This window comes from Topomyia yanbarensis, chromosome 2, assembly GCF_030247195.1.
Source record: "Topomyia yanbarensis strain Yona2022 chromosome 2, ASM3024719v1, whole genome shotgun sequence".
Taxonomy (NCBI): Eukaryota; Metazoa; Arthropoda; class Insecta; order Diptera; family Culicidae; genus Topomyia; species Topomyia yanbarensis.
The window spans coordinates 315,934,938-315,959,307 of NC_080671.1; the positions used below are offsets into that span (position 1 = coordinate 315,934,938).

At 36.8% G+C, this 24,370-nt stretch overlaps 1 protein-coding gene across 4 annotated transcripts in view; it reads left to right on the forward strand.

The window, feature by feature from the left end:
• The window catches only part of LOC131683664 (ubiquitin carboxyl-terminal hydrolase 8), a 53,981-nt gene extending 35,807 nt beyond the window's left edge, over positions 1 to 18,174 (forward strand). For 2 of the 4 annotated variants that reach the window (XM_058965841.1, XM_058965844.1), the window contains 7 exons: positions 16,520 to 16,650; positions 16,708 to 16,807; positions 16,865 to 16,981; positions 17,050 to 17,259; positions 17,322 to 17,683; positions 17,741 to 17,867; positions 18,048 to 18,174. In XM_058965841.1, coding sequence (XP_058821824.1) covers positions 16,520 to 16,650; positions 16,708 to 16,807; positions 16,865 to 16,981; positions 17,050 to 17,259; positions 17,322 to 17,683; positions 17,741 to 17,867 — 1,047 coding nt within the window. In that variant the 3' untranslated portion in view covers positions 18,048 to 18,174. Of the gene's footprint in view, positions 1 to 16,519; positions 16,651 to 16,707; positions 16,808 to 16,864; positions 16,982 to 17,049; positions 17,260 to 17,321; positions 17,684 to 17,740 lie in introns of all 4 variants that reach the window. The other 2 variants (XM_058965843.1, XM_058965842.1) reach the window with 2 other exon arrangements.
• Positions 18,175 to 24,370: the final 6,196 nt, after the last annotated feature.

Below are 24,370 nucleotides of genomic sequence, written 5' to 3' on the forward strand. Positions count from 1 at the left end.
TCGAGCAGACGACAGCGATCGATGTATGGTGGTAGCTCTGTTGGGTTGCGCCATGGCAAAGTTCTAAGAGCAAAACGGAGGAATCTTGCTTGTACTGCTGCAATTCTGTTAGTCCAAATGTTCGTATAAAGACACCAAATGGCTGCGGAAGCTTCCAGGACAGACCGGACAAGTGAAAAATACAATTCCCGCAGACAATATGGATCAGTAAATTCGTTGGCGATTCTTATTATGAAGCCAAGGTTTCTATTTCCCTGTGCTATAATGTGAGAGTAATGGTTTCTGAATGTCAGTTGCGAGTCCAGGAGTACACCAAGGTCTCTGATAACTGACACTCTCTCTAGCAATTGGCCGGCGATGTTGCAGCTCCAGAGAATTGGATTTTTTCTGCGCGTGAAAGATATTATAGAGCATTTGGACACACTAACGGCCAACAAGTTGCGATTACACCAATTACAGAAAGTATCTAGATGTCGCTGAAGTTCGATGCAGTCCTCTATTGACCGCACAGTCGACTGTTTGTAGTGAGTTATGAAGTCTAGATAAGTTAGTCTTCGAACAGTTGAACTCCCTGACATCCTCCATCTCGTCATAGAGAAACAGGTGCGGACAAATCTGCATTACTAGAAGTGGAGGACGATGTGCGTCTACAGCAACTAAAGGCTCAAATGCCTTTGAAACGGTGTAGTTCATTGCAGCTTCTTCATTTATAAACAAGAGGTCCAGGATTCGATTCGGGAATATATACAATACTCATTAGAGTGGCTCGCGGTTGTATGGGAAAACTTCAAAATGATTTAAACTAGCGGGCACAGCACTTTTTGAGTTCCTTTTGTGGTCCCAAATGCCTGTGCAAAATTTGGTAGTGGTTGGTTGCTTCCCGGATTTGCGCATTGCGTTCATAGTTTGTATGGGATTTTACATGAGAAAATCAATTATTTTGCATTTACGTTAAAAAAGGTCGCTACTTCACTCAATATGAAAAACCAGCTTTATAAAACTATAGTTCCAACCTTGGTTAAGAACTTTGTCGAAGACGGTAACTAGCTACGAGTTTTCAAAAAATAGTTATAACGAAAATCATTTTTTTCTTCCAACGCTGTCAGCACACCACCGATACGGATACTTTAAACTTAAATAAATGAGAATATAGTCATCGCAAAGACTTGGTACTTTTGTATGAGATGTTCAGAATGAATTGCTGAATAACATAGATGTTATCAGAAAATGAAAGGAAGAGGGGAAAGGGGGGGGGGGGCTGTGTACTCCCCAGTCCCCTTTTTTTAGAAATCATTACGTCCTTGTAAATGTGAACAACTGAACTTTCTTAATATTTTAATAGACCCAAATATGAATCATACTACAATCGTTGCTGTGAGAAGTAACATTTGCAACATTTAGAATTTACACCTAATAACTTATTTGTTGTTTTTGCTTGAGGCTAAAGCTAACTCAGTTGTGGAAATCGTCCTGGGTTCTAACCTGAAGTATATTTCAGTTTTTCTGACATCACCACTGTTTTGCGTGAACCTAACTCAATTTCATCAAAAACGTTTGTTTGAAGTAACTATGCTGATTTCGTTCTTAAATTCTCAAACGAAAATGTCAATAGGTTTCTATTCCTAATTCCGAGACTTCAAAGAATCTATGAAAACGCATTTTTTTTTTTAATTTTTGACTCTGAGCGGCTAAGAAATAGTGTTTTGAAAAATATAAAACTTATGAACCATTGTACCATTTTAAATTTAAAATGTACTCCTTATGTTATACTAAACTATCTAAAAAGGGGACTGAGGGTTACACAAGCCCCCCTCTCCTCTTTTTAATTAATTTTCTGACTACGTCTATGTTATTCAGCAATTCATTCGGAACATTTCATTCAAAGGTACCAAGTCTCTGCGATGACTATATTCTCATTTATTGAAGTTTAAAGAATCGGTGTCGGTGGTGTACTGACAGTGTTGGAAGAAATAATGAATTTCTGCACTTGGATTGAACCATAAGTTTTAAAATCGTTATAACTATTTTTTGAAAACTCGTAGCTAGTTACCGTCTTCGACAAAGTTGTTAACCAAGGTTTGAACAATAGTTTTATAAAGCTGGTTTTTCATATTTAGTAAAATAGTGATCTTTATTCACGTAAATGCAAAATAATTGATTTCTCCATATAAAATACCATACAAACTTTGAAAGCAATGCGCAAACCCGGGAAGCAACCGACCGCTCCCAAATTTTGCACATGCATTTGGGACCACAAAAGGAACTCAAAAAGTGCTGTGCTGAAAAATGTCATATGTCGAGCCACTCTAATACTCATTTAGAGATTAGTATAGTTCATTGACAATATAAATGAGAAGTAGTTAAAATTTTCTCACGAAAAGAGTAATTTCCTGCATGGTTTTATTGTTCGTTCCAATTTATATAACATAAATTTAAGTTATCGCACCCCCTCGCCCACCTCCCTCCCTATAGATATGTTCCCTTACGTAATTAGCATATGGCCCCTAAGTTGAACCACAACTTCATCAATTTTAACAGGACCCTATATGTCCTCTAATCGTACGTCCCACCCCACAAACTACGAATGGAGACGAACGTTTTTTAAATTAAAATAATGCACATTACGTTTTGTATTACGAACGGTAAACACCTCTGTACATTTGACAGACAAACTGTGTAGAATGTATCTCCTCACAACTGTAACTATTGTATGTTTAATTGTACACCTTAGTTCGATATGAGATATTGACATTCAAGACGGCACCGATGGTTAAGTGGTAAGCGTGACTGTTTCTCATTTTAGTGGGTTCAGTTCCAGACGGGGTCGTTGAGATTTTTTGAGATAAGGTCATGTCTTCCTTGGGCAGAGATGTAAAGTAAATCCAATTTGATTCGGATTCGGAGCAGTGATAGATTTGCGTCCCGCTTTACAGCTGTAATTATCTAGTCTCTTTAATTTAATTTATAGTATGTATCTTCAGAGAACTTTCTTGAAGTAATATGTTCCACGATTTTGTTTCCGGTAATAGTAAAGTTGTATAAATATCTACCTATTAATAATTGATTGTTGTGTTTTTGATATTAGAATCAAACTAGCAGAATCTTTTTAACAAGAAAAACTTTTTTCCTTTAGACATAACACTTTCAAATTTCTGCTAAATGCGTATGCTTGATCGCTATGTAATATTGTATTAGAAGCCCTAATATAACCGGTCATATCATTCTAAAAATACTTATTTTTGTACAGAAAAGGCGAGTGCGGAATAAAAATAAACTTCTGCAGGATAAATAACGAGTACCAGAATCAACAACAACAAGGTATTAGATAGAAATAACCTAATCGCGTAATGCGACAGACAGCACGCGATGGTGAAAGTCATTCAAATCGATGTGAACTTAAAAAGAGCTTCTTCTAGCGGTGAGATGTTCAATGTCATGTTGTGACTGGAATTATGTTGGGATAATGATTAAAATATGTTTGAAGTAAAGAGATCCAAACCCTCTCGGCCGAATTTTTTTTCAGTTTACTTTTTTGACACGTCAATGTGCGTTATCGAGGCATTGTTGTTGGTTGTGTTTATTATGTTTTCAGAAGATCTGTAGTCAGCCGCATTTCTTATGTATGGAAAGAAACTATATAATTCGATTTGAATTTACATTTTTCATCAAATACTGTAGTTTTACCGTTATTGTTAAAATGAATGCAAATTATAAACCATGATTTTCCAATACGTTTAGATTGAACTGAATTGCGGGTAGTTGGGTGGATTGATATCGTTGCACAGTGGCACAACGAGTGACAAAACCCCAAAAATTAATGTCTTGTTATTCTTTCGAAAATATTTATTTTATTTTTCTCTTCGTTTGAATAAAAGTATCTCAAAATTTTACGATAATCGGATGAAAAAACTTTTCACATGTCTTTGAAGCAAGTGATGTCGATGATTTCTATTCAATTCGATTCCATAGAATTATTCGCACCTTTGCAATTCAAATGGCAATATCTCGGCCGTTTGGAGTAGTTTTAAGATTTTTGGAAAGAAGAATGAATTTACTAAACTATAGACATGAGCTTTTTGTACAGAAATTATCTTCCTTTGTTTTGTATCAAGAAAATCAATTGAAAAATTCAATGTCGTATCAGTAATTTATCTTTATACGTCCTCCAATTTTGAGATGGTCTCTCATGGGTCACTTATCATGAATCTGACTCCAAATTTAGTGTAGTTTCAAGATGTATTGTCCTCATTTTGCGCATTTTTGCGCTGAAGTTGTTATATCTACGCTTTTTTCGTGAATCTTCTTACAAATTAGTTGCCTACTCAACATCATATTACTGAAAAATTAGCAAAAATTTACTAGTTTTGGCAACCATTTCTGCTATCCGATGAGATTGACTACTATTATTGAAGTGTATATTAACTCTTTAACGACCAACGTTTTTAAATGGGTTTACATAAAAGTAGTCGAGAAAAAGAATTATGGAATTTTAAAACTGATAGCAGGGATCCAGAATTAGTTAAAAACCCAATTTGTCACAATTTTGTATTGGAAGGTGCCACTGTGAGTCGTCCAGAATGTAAATTCAGCGGTAATTTTAACTTTTTGATAAAATAAATACGTAGCCTTATAACTTGTTTAGGAAAGTTGTAGTACATTGCCAGGTCTTTCCTGTTGTTTAAACAGAAAACAGGTGGTTCTAACTAGATCATAAATTAAACTTTTTGCCGGCTCGAGATAGAGCGTGATTGTCTTCAATGAAGTTGTAGAACGACACCTTTTTAACAAATTTGCTGAAGATAAAGCTCTATCTTTCACATTTTCCCTTGCACGATAAATCCAAATGTAAGTTTTAGGGTGTTTCTTAAGAGTGGTTGTAATTATATAAAATTTGTATTTTTACTTTTTTAACGACACTCAATTAGCTAGAGATTACTGAGTAGGGGCAGTTCTTTATTTATTTATTTATCCTTATTTTTCATCTGACATGTGTTGGTCTACATGAAATGTAGTTGAATGGGAAAAGCCCATTTCAGGATATACTTCACAAGCATTCATCAAATTGGGGTAAAACCCCATTTTCTTTTCGTATTTTCACACCTGATTACAATGGGTTACAATGGGCTCACAATGAAATAAAATCAGATAGTACACAGCATGACGAGAACAAAAATTACAAATATTACAAACATTGAATCTTAAAATCTTATATAATATATAAGTCAACTTTCTGGGTCTATTTGGGATCATCCATAAATGACGTAGCATTATATGGGGGAGGGGGGAGTTTTGTATTTTGTGATGATGTGTGACGACAAGAGGGGTAGGGGGTCATTTCATACTACGTAGCTTTTTTAAAGGGGAATAACTAACATCGTTTTTCATTTTTTTTAGATTTTGCGGGGACAAAAGGGGGGGGGGAGAATTTCCGCCAAGCTACGTAATTACCAGGGGGTATTTAGAAGTTTGTGACGAAATGTTACGATGGGGAAGGGGGGTGTTAAAAATCACTCAAAAATGCTACGTCATTTATGGATCGTCCCTTTTTGAAAACATCACAAGATACAGAAAAGTCAAAATGGCCATAAACACTATTAAAAACAATACACATCGCCCTATGGGTTCGTTCTGACCGTGCTCGGTGTGCTGAAACTCGAGTCTTAAAAAGTTATGTGATCTGAGATTTCTCGGGGTCACATTCACATTTATTTGTGAAAGAATATCTGGGACATTAATTTTGCCAGTTAATATCTTCACTGCTCTAAATGTTTTCCTCCTTTTAGCTAGGCTTTCCATATCGAGCAGACGACAGCGATCGATGTACGCTGGTAGCTCTGCTGGGTTACGCCACGGCATAGTTCTATGGGAAAACGGAGGAATCTTGCCTGCACTGCTTCTACTCGGTTAATCCAAATGCTCGTATAAGAATAACAAATGAGTGCTGAAGCTTCCAGGATAGATCAAACAAGTGAAAAGTTGTGTGCCCGCAAACGATATGGATCAGTCAACTCTGGCGATTCTTATAACGAAACCAAGATCTCTATTTGCCTGTGCTATAACATGAGTATTTCAGCGTGCAAAACTTTTGTAGTATATCATTTCAATAACATGCTGTAATTTTTCTATGCAAAAATATCGACAAACGACTCGATGACGAAGCTTTTTGCCTTTCTCATATAGAAAGGTTATGCAATCACTCTGAAAAACGTCAACCTAATCCCGGCCCGGAGGGCCGAGTGTCATCCCATTCGACTCAGTTCGTCGAGATCGGAAAAAGTCTGTATGTGTGTTTGTATGTGTGTGTATGTATGTGCGTATGTGTCAAATAATGTCACTCATTTTTCTCAGAGATGGCTGGACCGATTTGCCCAAATTTTGTCTCAAATGAAAGGTGCAACCTTCCCATCGGCTGCTATTGAATTTTGGATCGATCGGAATTGTGGTTCCGGAATTACGGGTTTAAGAGTGCGGCCACACAAAAATTTCTCATATAAACTATAGGAAAAATTAAAAATAGAATTTTTATTTTTGATGCTAAATCTCTTCAAGGTGCATGAAACGTCGAGATTTGATGCAAACTCGAAAAAAAATTTGACGATGATTCACTTTTTTGGATTTTGGCACATTTTTGCCTTTCTCATATAGAAAGGTTATGCAATCACTCTGAAAAACGTCAACCTAATCCCGGCCAATTTTTTTTTTGACTCGCATAAGGTTTCTGGATTTTAACAGGGGCGTAGTTGACGGTTTAAGGAGAGGGGTTACGTCGTTCGTTCATGGAACTTTCGCCCTCCTCACATACCCACCCCCGCATAACAAAATGAGTTAGCAAGCAGATAACATTGATCTAATGCTGATTAGGCTAATGAAGTACGATATTTTTTTGTTTCAAGTGTTTCACCGTCGACACGTAGCTCATCAAGTTCGTGACTGGCAAGCCATTGTGTATAAGTGCACAGTGTTCTAAGAATGTAATGGACATTTCCACAATTATGTTGATCATAAAAAGACTCCGTGCCATAGTTTAGAGAAATGAGAAAGGCACAATTGCACCGCTAGGTGGATTAAAACAGGTTTTGTAGTACGTCTCTGGAAAAACATTTACCTGCCATCACAAAACTACTTAACCGATTTCTTTCAAATTTTGCATACACGTTCTATATGAAAAATACCTAAACCCTACGTTGAGTTTTTGAGATAAGTTTCCAATTAAGTTCTGTTTGCCGACGAGGAATATGAACCGAAACTGTCTTTTGGTTTTAAGAACCAAACGCCTGGAACTATGTAAATCCCCTAATGGGAAAATTTTGGACAATACCAAATTTTTTGTGCATAAGGACACAGTGCTAATTAGGGTTTGCAGTACCGACCCTTTTTAGCGAGAACCGGTACTACGGTACTGAAGCCCTCAGTACCGGTAGTACCGGTAAAGTACCGGTACTCGAATATTCTTTTTAAAATTTCGAAATAAGCTTCAAATTGAAATTGAATTCTCAAATTGATGACCTTATTCTCACATGATTGATTTGTGCTGATCAAAAAAGTATGTTTATTGTTTTCAATTGATTCGGAATGGCATGACTCATTTCAACAGAAAATATTTTTCGAATGCGGCGCCTTCTTTTATTTCGAAATCTAGGCCACTTTGAAATCAATAGCTGCTAAGCGGTGCGACTTTTGTCGACTTCAACAGATGGTAAACACTATTAACAACAGTAAATCAAAGCGAGAATGGCAGTAAATCCGAGCAGGTTATTCGCATTTCCTCCTTGCTTTCCTGTAAACTATGGATTTTTGCGGAATTTTCCGATCACCAATAATTACAAATCACTCCATTTGGAGTAGTTCACCAAATCTAAAATTATTAGCTATTGAATCGCTGTTCGTTCTTTTATAAATAAAGGATAAAGAGCAAACCAAAGACATGACTTATACCATAGTCTTATTACGCGCCATCCAGTGAATAATGAAACCTATCAGAATGTCGCTAATAAAAAAATTCAAGGCAATTTTTTACGTCTCTTACGCTAGATGTGAATATATTGAAATTTAGTACAAGATCGTTTAAATTTAATTTCGACATAATAAAGCAGGAATTTGAACATACCGCTCAGTACAACGGGAGCTAGTAATGTTTAACTTATAGAAGGTAATTAATATAATTAAAAGTCATTTTGGAGACCGATATTTTGAAACAGGTCCCCCTAGAGTATCCACATATTTTTCATAAAAAAATTGTATGGTACCGAAAATACCGGTACTGGCTTTTGTTCAGTACCGGTATTACGGTACCAAAAATGGGTCGGTATTCCCGGGATTTTTGGTACCGGTATTACCGGTACCACAACCCTAGTGCTAATTTGGGTACTAGTTTAGATACATCGTCTAATTAGACACCCAGTTGGTGCTAGTTACTGACGAGGAGAATCCGAAACACTAAAACAAAAACCATACTTTATGTAAGGTCTTGTGTCCTTTTGCACAAAAAAATTGGCATGGTCCAAATTTTTTTCCATTTGGGGATTTGTAAAGTATGTTGTTGAAATGATACATTATAATGCACATAAGTTTTGATAAATTTGCTTCGCGCGAAGCTCTAAAAATTCGTAAAATTATTTTTTCACGCGGCAACCTTTACCCCCCCCCCCCCTCTCTTCTAGTATCTGAACCGTACACACTTAAAATTAAGCATCAGGTTCCCGATCCTCGTTATCATTCAAAAACAAGCGAATATGCTTCATTCAAAAACACACGAAAATCCAAAAACACGCAAGCACAAGCGATAAACACGTTAACATACAAACGCTCGAGCCCTTCGCGACCATTCACGCACAACTACGCTCGCGATCTCGCAATCAGGATAACACCCCGGTGACAAAGTAAACATTTTAGCACTTTTATAAATTAACAAACGCTGTCTCAAGACTGATCCTACAAACGCCCGTGTTCGCGCGATCATGAATCGATTACATCTGAAAGTCCCTGTTCTCGGCCTTAGCAGTCTAGGTCCATGCCTTCAGTTGGACCTATAAAAATGACACTCATATCCAATAGACAACATGTTCCATGGCGACATGACCGGGAACTCTAGTGCTGTGGAAGAACTCTCTCTTTTCTATCTTCCGAACCGTACACCGAAGACTAAGTATCAGATTCACGTTCCGCGTGGGATCTTCCAAGACCACACGCGAATATGCGTATTGATACACAGTTATAAAATTGAATTTATATACGCGAAGTTTCATACATGCTAGCATATGCGACATACGCTCGAGCACTTCGCGATGATACACGCGATCGTGAAATCCATAAGTTGCCCTGCACCCCTTGCTTATATCGAAAACAGTCGAAAATTTCTAGTAAAAGGTAACATCAGTCGGAAGTCCGCCATAGTTTGATAACCGTAAACCAAAGTCTGTCAAAGTTTGATAACCGTAAACCAATAGCAACTTGAGAAATAAACAAAAAGCTATAAAGTGCTCTTCTCACGTAATTATTGTGGCTCGTGATTTTCAGCTCTTACTATTATATCAGAGCATTCCAGATCTATTTATACCGTTGTTGATTATTCTGCTGCACTAAATATGAAAAATCTACTAAATTATTCACTTTTTTCTAAATTTATATCTCTAGCCTCTGCTCCAACGGGGACAAAATGCCCTCTTCTTTGATTTTGTTGGTTTTTTAATCGAAAGCAGAAAAATCGTTCTGAAAACCTACTAATTGCATAACCTAAGGTTATTTAATGGCACACTTTTGTGAAATCCCGTCAGAAAACAAAACTACTTACTTGTTCGCCGAGCATTCTGCTCCGTTGTTGCGGTGCATTCTGCCCCGTTTTGTAGTGCATTATACCCCGTTGTTGTTACCCCCGCACAGGTGCGTTTTGCCCCGCTTATTTTTCAAAAGTTTATTTTAAAAGATTTTGAAGAATTACATTATTTTCATGTTTTTGAATATTTTGCGAAGCGTTATGATTGTGATTACAGAGGAAAATGTTGGCTAAACGATATCATTGATTAAATTCTCCCAAATGATGTTCTATAGCTGAGTTATGATTAGATTTCCTTAGGGGGTGCGTTTTACTCCATCTTCCCCTATATCTGAAACGTACATTTGGCCTTAAGCAGTGTTTTTGTGGGCGACATTACCCGTCTCGTTTGCAATTGTAGTGAGTGATTCTTACAAGGAGCCCTGCCGAGACCAGCTCCAATAGGACAACACTAAAAAAAATCCGGTCATGCAAAAACGCAACTTTTTTATTTTATTTTTTTCCATACATCGAATAGTTTCCGAGTTGATTGAAAAATGTTCAAAAGTTAAAACAAAAAACGAGTGTCAATTATTCTTAGCTAATGAATACAAGAATTTTTTTGGAAGGATAATAAAATGTTGGTTGTAAATCTGACGTGGAATGACCCATAAACTATAAAGTGAAATTAGACAATAGTCGCCTGTTAATAACGACCGACATTTCGACGACATATATTGTTCTTTTTTCAAGGTTGCGTTACTTAATGTGACGTAAGTCATGTTTATATCTGTTTCTTCGTTTTTTGTGTGTACCACAAAATGTGCTGAGTCTGCAATTTTCTTACTCGTGTACTTCGACCAGCAGAAGAAGAGCAACCATGTGATGTAACGTTATTTGTTGTCTAACTTTTAATGAAATGATATTAGGGCGCCTAAAATAAAATTGCAAAATATCGAATGTCTCTGATTCTACAAATCAGTGTCTATTATGTATCAACACATAAATGAACAGATACTGATTTGTATGAAATGTTGAGATAGAATTGCTATTATATAATATATTGATAGTTGTCCCTGTACTTAGTTTATCGCGTAGGGCAATGTACCTGTTCTGTCAGTAGTTTTTTTGATCCCATTTCGCACCTCTTAGAATTATCGTCTAAATCCAATTTTTAATTAAAATAAAACTACCTTTACCTAACCGAAACAGGACGCAACGACGCTTAACAAAACCACAAATACTCGCGGCTAATTACCGCTTCATTTCTCGTTATACGGACAAAAATATGTCAAATATTGCACTGTAGCATAACTTTATTTTAGCTGAAGAACCCCTTCGATGATTAGTTCACTATCAAAGCACTCGTTAAACGCTAGGATAACCCTACTGTTATAACACGTGGTTCAGAAATACGAAGGTTCCATTTATCGACATATTTGTTTCAGATGCACTACAACTTTCAAAACAATTATTCTGCATCCAGCACACGGGAAAGAATCTCCAGTACGCACTGCGAAACGAAAACATAAACTTGTAAATATATTGTAATGCAATTTCAGATATCAAACGTTTGTTATTTGCCGAGATTTTTTTTTCATCTGCACATAAAATTCAGCTCGAGATAATACAATATTTGATGTGAAACTAGTCATTATTAGTTGTCAACCTTCGCATGGTAATTTCCTGTGAGCGCCATTCTGGGAGCTCTTCTTTTAACAGCAGATGAGTAGAGTGGCTCACGGTTGTATGGGAAAACTTGAAATTGATTTTAACTAGCGGGCACAGTACTTTTTGAGTTCCTTTAATGGTCCCAAACGCATATGCAAAATTTGGGAGCGGTTGGTTGTTTCCCGGGTTTGCGCATTGCGTTCAAAGTTTGTATGGGATTTAATATGAGAAAATCAATTATTTCACTCTATATGAAAAACCATCTTTGTAAAACTATAGTTCAAATCCTAGTTAACAACATTGTCAAAGACCAGCTACGAATTTTCAAAAAATAGTTATTACAATTTAAAAACTTATTGTTCAAACGAATTACAGAAATTCATCGTTTCTTCCAACACTTGCAATGCACCACCGACATCGACATTTTAAACTTAAATAAATGATAATATATTCTTGACTTGGTACCTATGAATGAAATATTATTTGCTGAATAACATAGACATAGTCAGAAATTGAATAAAAGAGCTGAGGGGCGAGTACTCCTTAGCCCTTTTTTAATATTTTTTAGTATAAGATAAAGAAATCATCAGCAGTGTAGGTTTTGACCATCGAATTAAGAAGTCTTAGGTGGTGGAATACTACTATTTAATGGCTCAACTACTATCTTCTTTGAAACGGTAGAAAGCTAATTACCCTTTCGGCAAAGATTGTAAACAAAGCTTTACTTATAACTTATAAATTGGAAAATAGATTAAATGATGGTTAAAAATATGGTATCGTTCCTATGTTCTCAAACGAAACTGTCAATAGCAACAATTCAGAGACTTCAAGGAATCTATGGATGTGCATTTTTTTAATTCGGTTTCCGAACGGCTAAGAAATAAGGATTTAAGGCCCAAGTTACCTCAAGGCTTGGTAGTGTGCGTAAGAAAAATTGTGTTCAGCTTTGCCACCAGATTATCCATTTAAATCTTTCCAAAACTCTAAAAGAAGAATATCAGTCGATTTGTTAGATCATCACGATTCAATTCATGCGAAATACCTGCTGGAAAAACGATCGGCTTTAGCTGAATGGTGCTTTTGAAAAAGTGGCTGTGGTTTTTTCATTGCGCAGTTGTGTTGCGTACCCCAGTACGGTGTGGTAGTGTGACAAAAAATCACAGCCACTTTTTCAAAAGCACCATTTAGCGAAACCGATAGTTTTTCCAGCAGCTATTTTGTATGATTTGAATCGTTGTGATCTAATGAATCGGCTGATATTATTCTTTTAGAATTTTGAAAAGGTTTAAATGGATAATCCGGTGGCAAAGCTGAACACAATTTTTCCTACCCATACTACCCAGCGTTCAAATCTAACACATGCTCAAAAAAGGTAACTTGAACCTTAAAATTTGTAAAGCTTATGAACGCTCGCGTTATGAATTTATGCATGTTTGCGGAAAGGTTAAGTACCTACACGCAGAAAAATGAATTGTAGATATAACAATATTCTGGTTCAAACTCAACAATAATTATTATTATCTCAGGGCTAATAATATTCAATACTTGATTCAATCCGTAATATTGTTATTTCTACAATAAATTCTGGTTTTGACGTTTCTAGATTTCAATCACATCATCGGTTGAATCAACAATATTATTGTTGAAACGATAGCCAATATTATTGATCTAATATTGTGAACACGATTGGTCCCACAATATGATTCAGTTGAAAATACAACGAATATAGAAGAAAATATGTACTGTTGATGTTTGTTAATAAAATAAAATTCAATAATTTTATTGCTTTATTTTTAAATTTACTGTAAATTTAAAAACTTTGTAGGATCATTTGCCCGTTATTATTTTCTGCATTTTGAGGTTGTTCTGAAAGTGTCAAAGGTTATGTTACTGCCAATGTTATTAATCATTTTAATATTGACACTTACCTCATTGTTGAGTTTGGTTTAACTGGGCTGCGAAATTTGTTGAAATCGATATTCCAAAATTTGTACTTTTGTTTTTATTAATAAATTGTAATTTTCATTAAGAAATGAAAAATACCACCGCAAACACGCACAAACATTTTCAATACACACTGATTTACTACTAGTCAAAACCAAAATTAAATAAAATTTGGTTGGAATGAACATAATATTGTTAGTTCAATAATAAAATATTGTATATTGAACAATCAAAAAGTTTCGAATCAAAAATAGACTGTCGATTGATATCAAAAATGAATTTTGTTGGTTTAATCATGTGAAATTTCGCTGCGTGTATGTACTGTTTCAAATTAGATAACAGCAGAGCAGTTTAAATAGTTGCACTCAAACACGTAAACATACTTCTTAGTTCGAAGGTCCAAATCTGCTCTGAAGCTGTACTCTTTGTCTCATACTGAACAATTGAGAAAAGGGTTGGGATATACTCAAAAATGTCCCCCCTTTTCCATGTTTATTTTCTGATTACGTCTACGTTATTTAGCTATTATTTCTGAATATTTCATTCAAAGGTACCAAGTCTCTACGATGAATGTATTCTAATTTATTTATTAAAATGTCGGTAGTGCACTGGCAGTGTTGGAAGAAACAATGAATTTTTGCAATTGGTTTGAACCAAAAATTTTAAAATTGTTGGTACTATCTTTTGAAACTCGCAGCTAGTTACCGTCTTTGACACAGTTCTTCATCAAGGTTTGAACCATAGTTTTATAAAGATGGATTTTCATATTGAGTGAAATAGTGCCTTTATTAACGTAAATGCAAAATAATTGATTTTCCTATATGAAATCCCATACAACCTTTGAACGCACTGAGACCATAAAAGGAACTCAAAAGAGGCTGTGCTGAAAAATGTCGAGCCACTCTACTAATGAGGTTCTTCATGTTTATGTTTGTTTTCATCGATGATGATGACGATGATGATGACGATGATGATGTAGTGAACCCACCATCAGTGCAAGGGCTACGCCAGTGGCTGCAGTTGCTTTTAACAGTACAGTCAAATGTCGCTAGCAAACGACTTTCAATTTATCGTTGTATGAAGGGCCAAAAAGGGTTGGATCCATAAGCAGAAGTTCTTATGCGCACTCCACAGAGACAGAGAATCTCCTTCCAAGAATAAAATCCAGTCGCTTGAATAACGGCATTTGCAATACTCGTTAAGGCACAAACTGATGGTTTGTGTGAGAAGAGCGCGTCAAACTTACTGTACCGTGACAGATAAGAATAAAATGAAATAAAAGAATAGATTTAAAAGTTATTCAAAAAAGAAGACCCTCTACCTACTGGGGCCCAAATAGGAACCCCTTTCCCTAGTTCGAAGCCGAAAAATTATTGGGCTTTCATTCTGCATTATCAGTAACTTTCGCAGTTTCCTAATCGGCGAAAAGTTAATTCCTTGCTTTCTAAAGAAGAAAAAGATGTGCGATATACTGCTTGTCGTAGAAATGAGTGCATATTAGACTGCCCAGAAAAATGATGAAAATTTAAAAACACAATCCCACCCTGAGTCGATTCCTAGTCCCACCAAGAGTACTTGCACCAAATTTGAAGCAAATCGGACAAGTCTTGCTACCGGACCAACGTGCCTGAAGTTTGAGTGGGATTTTTCGACAATTTACATGAAGAAACCTCACTAGCTCGCATTTTCATCGCTAGGTAGCACTGTATGCAACGTATTTTCGCTGTACGTGTAAATAAGAAAGATAATTTAATTGTTTACAATTTCTTTGAAGACTGGTAGTCAATCTGGCTTTTTTTTTTAAAAGAAGTTATTAAACTTGTAACGAAGTGAAGTCTGAGTCAGTTTTGCATGAGGGGATGTATATCAGTACTTCCACTAATTTCCACTAACGAAACAATTTTGGAAATCGATGGTTAGGTCTACCTCAATAACATGTTCAATAGACAATTGAATTATCTTTCTTATTTTCACGGACAGTGATGATACATTGCATACAGTGCTACCTAGCGATGAAAATCCATATAAATTTTCGAAAAATCCCATACAAATTTCAGACACGTTGGTACGGTAGCTAGACTTGTCCAATTTGCTTCAAATTTGGAGCAAGTACTCCTGGCGGGACTAGGAATCGACTCAAGGATGGGCCGATAGGGGCTATTTTTTATTTATAGACCTCTGTAAGTGTGACTAAGAAAAGGTATCCAAATGAGCAGAAATTTGACAAATCCACAAAAGAAATACGTCTAATTTTTACTTTTTTGATACGTCAAACTCATTTTGGCCATTAGTTTTCTAGTGGTTCCCAGGAAGGTAGTGGATAAAGGACCATCATTCCACTTCTAAGGATCACTATTCCATTCAGAGGAGTTTTTTCCCTATCTACCAATTTCGCTGTAATCCACAGATTAGCGTAATTTGCTGATGCAAGTAAAACATAGCAAGCAATGCAAAGTGAACAGGCATTCAATTGCTTTATGAATGCGCCACTTGTGCGTCGTGTACAAAACCTTAGAAATTCTGTTTCGGGAAACTAGTATGTAGGGGGATGTCCCAGGTTGTGAAACAGATTTTGATCGGATAATCTAATTTTGATTATTAGAAAATCGTACCCTATACCTATCCTATTTTGAAAAAGAAATTTGAAAACATTTTAGAAGTATCTATTTTGATAAAAAAAAAACTTGTCCTTGGTTGTGAGACAAGTGAAAAAAATCTATTTGAAAATATGAAGCAATGCCAATAGAAATTTAAAAGGTTTAAGCTGGCAATAGTGCTATTTGCTTATGAAAATGACTTTTTTATAGCATAGCTGAGGATATGATATTCATAACCGTGTCTGATCTCATTGTTTTAAAACAATTGTTTCATCATTTTTGCATGATAAATTACAAAGCGTTTGCTGCGTTTATACATATTTGGCTCACTCACTGTTGTCATAGTACTAAGTGAACAAATATACAAAAATATGCAGGTGTCCCATAATCGGGATCATTTCCCTATCAATGCCCATTGATTTTTCCTTCCGTTTTGTATTCCTGAACTAGCTGATATGATGGTTTGAGTGTCGATAGCTTGGTTTAGCATTCCGATGGAATTTTAATCGGATAATTTGATTAGATAATAATGGTTTGTGATTCATTTGATTGCTAGGGACGCGGCTTAACAGGGCTGAAAAATTTAGGCAACACGTGCTACATGAATAGCATTCTCCAGTGCCTGAGCAATACTACATTTCTGACCGAATATTTTGTCGGAGGAACGTTCAAAGGCCATCTAAATAGGTGAGTCTTGCTACACTTACTACATACGGTTATTTTGTTAATTAAATTTATTTACAGAGAAAATAAAACTCGCGGTCGAATTGCGGAAGAGGTTGCAGCTGTAATATACGCCTTATGGACGGGCAAATACAAGTGCATTGCGAGTAAGAATTTGAGGGTTAGTACAGTTTTATTATGGATGAGCTGCAGCTGAATTAATTTTGGAACATTACAGTACGTAGTTGGGCAATACGAGCGACAATTTAGCGGAGTCGAACAACAAGACTCACATGAGTTCCTTACAATCTTAATGGACTGGCTTCATTCTGATCTACAGACTGTAACGATGAAGGTAATCAAAACACTACGTTCACTAAATGGTTCGAAACAATCATCCTAAAACCAAGCATTGCATTGCAGATTGATGCGAGCCTAGATGATCTGCAAGCTTCGGAAAAGGCGTGGTTAGACTACTTGAAATACAAGGAAAGCTATGTATCCCAACTCTTTTACGGGCAAATCAAAAGTACAGTGAAATGCAGACGATGCGGGAAGGAAAGTGCCACATACGAATCTTTTTCGAGTCTCAGTCTAGAACTCCCTCACGATGCGAATAGGTGTCATTTGAAGGTAAATGTCTATGGTGTTGAGTGGTTTTCGAACATAACCATTGATTATGTACCACTTTTCAGGACTGTCTGGAGATGTACTTCCATGGAGAAGACATACGAGGCTGGAGCTGTCCAAGGTGTAAAAGCAATCAAGATGCCATAAAAAAGTTGGACATATCTAGATTGCCCTCGATAATGGTTATTCACTTCAAGCGTTTCTACGCAGACCCTGATTCCATTTCCACCGTGTATAGGAAAAAACAAAGCTATGTTTTATTCCCACTGGACGCGTTAGACATGACAGCGCATATTGCACCATCTGAGCTAAACCGCAACAGGAAACTGAGAACTCGGAGGTATCACCTGTATGGGGTTTCAAATCACTATGGTTCGATGGAGAGTGGGCACTATACTGCATTTTGCCGAAATTCGGTCCATCAAAAGTAAGGTCACTTGTGCACTGTACCGTGGGAATGCTAAATGATCGAATCTTTTCTCAGGTGGTACAAGTTCGATGACCATACCGTCTCGCATCTGGATATGTCGGATGTGTGCTCCAGTGCCGCTTATATTCTGTTCTACTCGATGCTTCCAGATCAATCACAGATGGATATGCAGATGCGATAAGTATGTCGTTGTTATAAAATTTTCCGTACTTGTTAAATTTTAGTTTGGATTCGTAATAGTCTTTCCACTTTTTTCACTGTTCCAAAGTTTATACCGCAAGAGCAGACAAACGAATATATTTTTGATATTTCTATCGGATCGGTATTGAAGCATTTGATGGAGAATTTGTCTCCATTTCAGGTTACAGTTATACATCAGAAACGAAGACCTGTGATTATCAATCAAAACGTTCAAGAATATGCGAGTTTACGAGAAGTGCGTGGAAAACTGTAGATAATATACGTATATTTTGAACACGTTTTAAAAATGGTGTGTGTTAATAGAACAAAAAGAACTTTTTCAGTCCAACGACTTCTGTTCGAGCCAGAGCAAAAAGTAAACAAAGTAAACGATAAATAACTGTCGCTCGACCTCGTGCGCATTTGCTAAAGTAATGGTAGGATCATCCGAAATTTATTGGCTCGATTGGCACGTTCCCCATAGTATTAGAATTTGTTTTGCCTTTCAATGTCGTCTCATCGCTGTTTTGATGGGACGGGGGAAGGGATGGTGGAAGGAAATGATAGGGAAATGGAAAATGACATGACTATACAATCCAAACTGAAAACATCTAGTTTCCCGGACCCCCAACGCACATGTTTCCAGTTCATAAAAAAGGAATCAAATCGAACATTGATAATTATCGGGGAATGTTAAAGTGTCGTATCAAAACTATTCGAGCTGGCTGTTTTAAACAATTTTCTTTCATTGTAAACACCACATTTCAGGTGACCAACACGGTTTTAAGCCTAAACGATCGACTACGACCACTTCTGCGCTTGTTCCTACCTCGATGGAAGGCAACTCCGAATCACCATGCCTATCAATACCATTCCTCGCTACATTCGGCATCCCACAAGGAAGCCATCTCGGTCCAGTAATATTCCTCCCCAACTTCAATGACGTCAATACCAAATTACAAGGATCTTTCACTGACGTTATGAATTTTTTTCGACAAATACAGGATAAAACCGATGCCGAGCTTTTTCAGAGGGAACTTGTGGTCGTTAGTACGTGGTGTGATCTAAACAGAATGGTTTTAAACCCGTATTAATGCACAACGCCGATTCATACGCTTTTCTCCTCCACATCTCCCACGATGTAACAGATTCCAATTGCCGAGCTATGAAACCCGTTGCCAGTTAATGCACCTCGATACACTCAACATCCGGAGGGACTACTCTCAAGCCCTATTCGTTTCGGACTTACTCTCTGCCAGAGTGGATTGCTCTACAATCCTAGATCGCCTGAATTTACAAGCCCGCATTCGAACACTGCATACTAACTCTCTGCTGCGACTACCTTGTAGGAGAACCAATTACGGTCACAACAGCCCTGTTACTGGACTTCAGTGAGTTTTTAAGTTGCGACAGGATTCGACTTTCACTGCACTAGAATATGATAAAATATGTTTTTTGTCTATCCTTAAGTGTAACTACGCTAAAAGCCACCATTGGGGCCAAAGTGTCTGTTGGTGTTGCTATAACAAATAAACAAAAACAACACAAACCAGTAGCCCATAGCTCTTTACCACCAACAACAATAGCATATCTTTGAGTTTTAGCTCTCTGTACATAGATTAATCTTTACATGGAGAACCAAAAATCCGGATACGCAAGTTCATTATTGCAGGGCAGTTAAATATTAAATGGTATGAGATTCCATAATCGGATTCACAAAGATCACACGAATAATACTCAGCACGCTGAATAGTAGCCATATGGTATGTGAGTTGTGCAATGTCCAGCCCTGACTAGAAAATTACAATTGTGCTTGGAAAAATGCAACAAATTCCTTAACATTTTCGAAGTTTTTATTTGAACGCAAGTTTGCAAGCTACGTCAATGGTTGCCATGTTCGGATGCAGCCTAAGAGCGAATCTTGTTGAATGTTCTGCGCAGTTTCACATCGTAAGCCGTTCTCGTTCGTAACGTTGTGCTGACTGACCTCATTGTCTATATGGCCATTCATGTCGCCGATAATGAGCGTTCCATCCAGTCACGAGAAGCTGCCATAGCTACACTCCAAGAGAGCGTCAAATACATATTTCTCATCCTCGGGTCTCGCTTCGTGTGGGTAGTGAACTTTGATGATACTGTAGTTGAATCTTCACATTTTACTGCTATGGACAGAAGCCGACGATGGCCTACAGATTAAATGTCATCAATGGACGCACGGTGTAACTCGTCAGGGCGACAATTTTGCACAGGGTGGAAAATACCCGAATATGTACTATACAGTCCGTGAACTGCATTGTTTATACAACATAATAATCACCGCAGTTCCTAATTTCCTTGTAAATTTTGTATGCTTCAGCTTTTGTGAACGATTCTGTTGGTCTAAATAAGTGTATGCGTCGGCAGTAAAACATGATGATGAGTTATGTTTTATCAAGGACCATGCGGTAGACTTGGGTGCAACGGCCAACTCCTACTTAGCAGAAGGCAAAGGACTCTTCACATTTCCTTTCGATCATGTGCATATGAGCCTGCCTAGTACTAGTTTTCCGTTCTAAGTTTATAACTGATTCGCTCTAGAATACCTATCCGTATTTCAATTTCATTGCTTTCGTTTCTTTTAGTTTAGTTTTTGCCGAAAATAGCCAACAAAATATAAGTGTAGTTTGATATTTGTGAATAAATGCTAGAGTTTAGTTTGACTATTACGTGTAATGCGGCCATCTAGAAAAGGGAGTTAGTTTCGGAGCGCGCCCGCTGCGTTGTATTCCCAAATGGTCGGAGAATGGAAATGCCCGCCTTTCAGCTCAGTAGCAGCAGCAGTACGATGGAACAGAGTAGTGTGAGCAGGGAAAATAAAGGGGTAAGTAAAACAGTAAATTATTTTGTTAGTTTGTTTACAAAAATCCAAAATTCGGGTAGGTGCATCTTGGTCGCCCTGTTACCATTGAAAACACGCTTGTATAAGAAAAACTACATTTTTAAAAGAACTGTTATGTAGGGTAACAGCTCCCTAATTCATCTTAGCACCTCTATTCATCCCACCCATTTGAACACATTAGTTAGAGCAGTGTCTGCTATCTCCGTTCAACGCATTAGCTTAAATGGTAGGATGAATAAGGGTGCGTTGTACTCGACTTTTCATTTCACTCAAACGTGAGTATTTTACATTTTCCAGGTCCGATTCTTCAATGTATTACTTCTTAGGAACGAAGCAAAGATGTTGAAATATATTTAAGTGCAATCCAGTTACAGTAGGCCGAGTTATCAACGAAATAGTGTGACATCCTGACTAATGAGATGAATAAGGGCTCGTTTACCCTATTTAATTTTTGTTTTGCTGACAATTTAGCAAATCTATTTATCTTCTATTCTTATACTGTTTTAAATTTGTTATTTACACGCAAACGCACTCGATCACATAACATAGTTACATTTCAGAAATCGATGTTGAGATAGCCCAATTACACACTGATAAATAACACAATACTAACAATAACATACCGCTGGTGAAAATTGAATAGGTTATTCCCATTTAGAAGTCTGTTCGTTTAAACGACGTGGAAGCAACGAGTGCGTTGTAAATGTAAATGTGCAAAAGCTGTGAAACCGACTGCAAACCTGTATTCCAAGCATCATTACACGATCAGATCAGCACTTGTTTGCACCATGTGAACGCAGTGCCTTTCGAGGAAAGGAATACTCAATCTCCGTCATTTCAGCGCGGAGTCTGTCGCTTTTCCGAGGTAACTATTCTCTCCTACGTTATCTTCCCCACGGGTTCAACGAATAGTACGGCATACTCAGATAGAGCATGACTAAAAGTCCTGTCACCTTTTAGTCGACAGAGAAATCCCTATCCAGTTACTCGGAATGGCAGATGTCGGGTTTATTCCTGTGCATTTGCATACTGTTATTGAAACCTAGAACGAAAATATCAAAGATCTGCATTCGACGAATACAGCGCTTGGCCTTGAACATAGTGGTTAAAACAGTACCAGCAGAATACATGGAGAATGTGGTGCCTGAAACATGTTCCTATAGCAGGATATTCAAGAAAATTTGGTGAGATCAACCTATTTTATTGTTATTTTGTAGTTCATTATATAATTCATACCAGACCATAATTATTATGTCCACTGCCAATTTTCTTTCCCTACTAACAAAATCTTCCATCCATGCCTATGAAAATTGCGTGGGTTCCTTGTGAATGCAACAAACATTCTCTTCTTTTTAGCGATCATTAAGACATCGCCAGGTGTACAGTGAACTATACCATCACTGTATCAGCCACCCATGATGAGTACGCTCGATTTTGCTCTGCTATGCTATGATGGGGTCTGCTCTGTTTATTATGATTATTTACAAATTCTAATAAATCTTTTTCAGGAAACTAACAATTTTCATCAAAATACGCGAAAAATTGGTTAATCGAAAATATGTAATGTAACTTTCAAATTTAGTTTTTCAATAACCATTATGAACCTTCTATCTGAAGCGAAGGCAAGAGATGCAATTTAAAATTTCATAAATAATATACCAGTGTTGGCTTTTTAATGTATGTTAAAGACAAAATATTGATAATAAATTGTAAAAAATAATTTTTATGCAGATATTTTCTAATACATTCATTGATTCTAGATCAATTGATCGAAAGCCATTTTTATTTTAGCCGAATAGGCCATTCAGTCGAATATCGTCCGGCCGAATGTTACTTAGCTAAATGGGTCGTTTGACCTTAATAGCAAAAGACCCATTTGTACGAATGCTAATTGACCGTGAGCCCAACTTAATCGAATGTCAAAAATTTATTTACATTTATGGATATTTTAAATATGGTGAATCGTTTCAATGAATATAGAAACAAAATGCACTTTTTGATTGGATATATAATATGATGTTTATCCTTCAATCATTTGTGTATAGCAACACAATAAATTATTTGTAAACAATTCTGATTTTCGACAATGGTCAACGACATAACAGATTGAAATATGAATGAGTTAAGTGTGCTATTCTGTTGAACCATGCCAAAAGTCCTGAACAAAGATATTGTCACTAAGTTTAAAATTAAAAATGAATTGTATACCACTGCAGACTTTCAAAATTCAGAAAACACCACTTTGTAGATATTTTTCAGGCAAGTATCGTGGCATACATAACTCAGTTTGCCCCAAAATGGCGTTTGTCATAAGATTTGTCATAAGATAGCATCTCATCAAAAAATCTGTTTTAATCCACCTAGTGGTGCAATTGTGCCTTTCTCATTTATCATTGCATTCTTATTGAACTTGGTAAGTATATATAAGTGCACGACTGCCGCGAGCCTGATGAGCAACACGTCGACTCTGACACACTTCAACCAAAAAAAATATAATATTTAATTAACTTAACTGAGTTCAATGTTGTCTTTATGTTAACATATTTTGAAATGCGGGGTGGTAAGGAAGTGGGGGATAATTAGTGGCAGGGGTAGGATACGTCGGGAACAACATAACGTATTTTGGTATATAGGTGGTTGAAGGGAATGCTGCTGTGAGGTTGGTCTGAGAGAAAGGGGTGAGAGAGTTGGGGGGGAGGGGGGGAGTGGTGTGAGGGGAAGCAGGTAGAGCAATGGATGCGGAGTGCAATGAAAAAAATTAAATTGAAGCGGTCGGTATGGTTGTTAACGTTTCTTCCTTATTCAAGCTTCATAATAATTCGCTGATCGAATTCTTCATTAAATAAATAATTTGAATGCCGTATAATTTTGAATTATCTTCATTTTGTACGCTGCACAGTTGGCCTGGCCGCTTTAATGATTGTATTAAAGATAAACTCAAGATTACTAGGTCCTATACAAACGATTGAAAAATTCTGGCTCATGTTCGATTATTTTCGATTCAGAAAATAAACAGGTTTGTTATAGTAATTACCTATTTTAGCAGAGAACAAATAACAAGAAACATTCCCTTGGATACGATGCTTAGATTGACGCTGCTTGCTGTTGCGCAAAGCTTCGCTTCAATTTGTCGGTGACTTGTCATTCTGACGGTGAACCGCGTTCAGCGAGAGGTCGTACTTTAATGGTACATGAAAAATACCTGACCACTCTATCTTGAGTTTATCTTTGATTGTATCACATACCACATGTGCCACAAACATTAATATTGACTGCAGGTCCTCTACATGTATTGGCTGTGTAGGTGTAGACTAGACTAGACTAGACAAACCGAAAGTAATCGCAATTGTAATTTGTTTTTTATTGGTTTTAACCTGATGGTCATTCACCCAAACTGAAAGTAATTTTGTTTTACGATTTCGAAAGCAAGCACCTCTTGTGTAATGAAAAGATTTATTTATACATTCAATATGTACGAAAAAAAGTATTATTCAGTCACGCAGACCGACACATGCGAACGTGCCAAAAGTAGATGTCCAACCATTTCCACGTCGAGGAGCGCCACGGCGAACATTATAACTCTTGATACAATTGTCTGAAATAGGAAATTTAGTAAGATTTTTAAA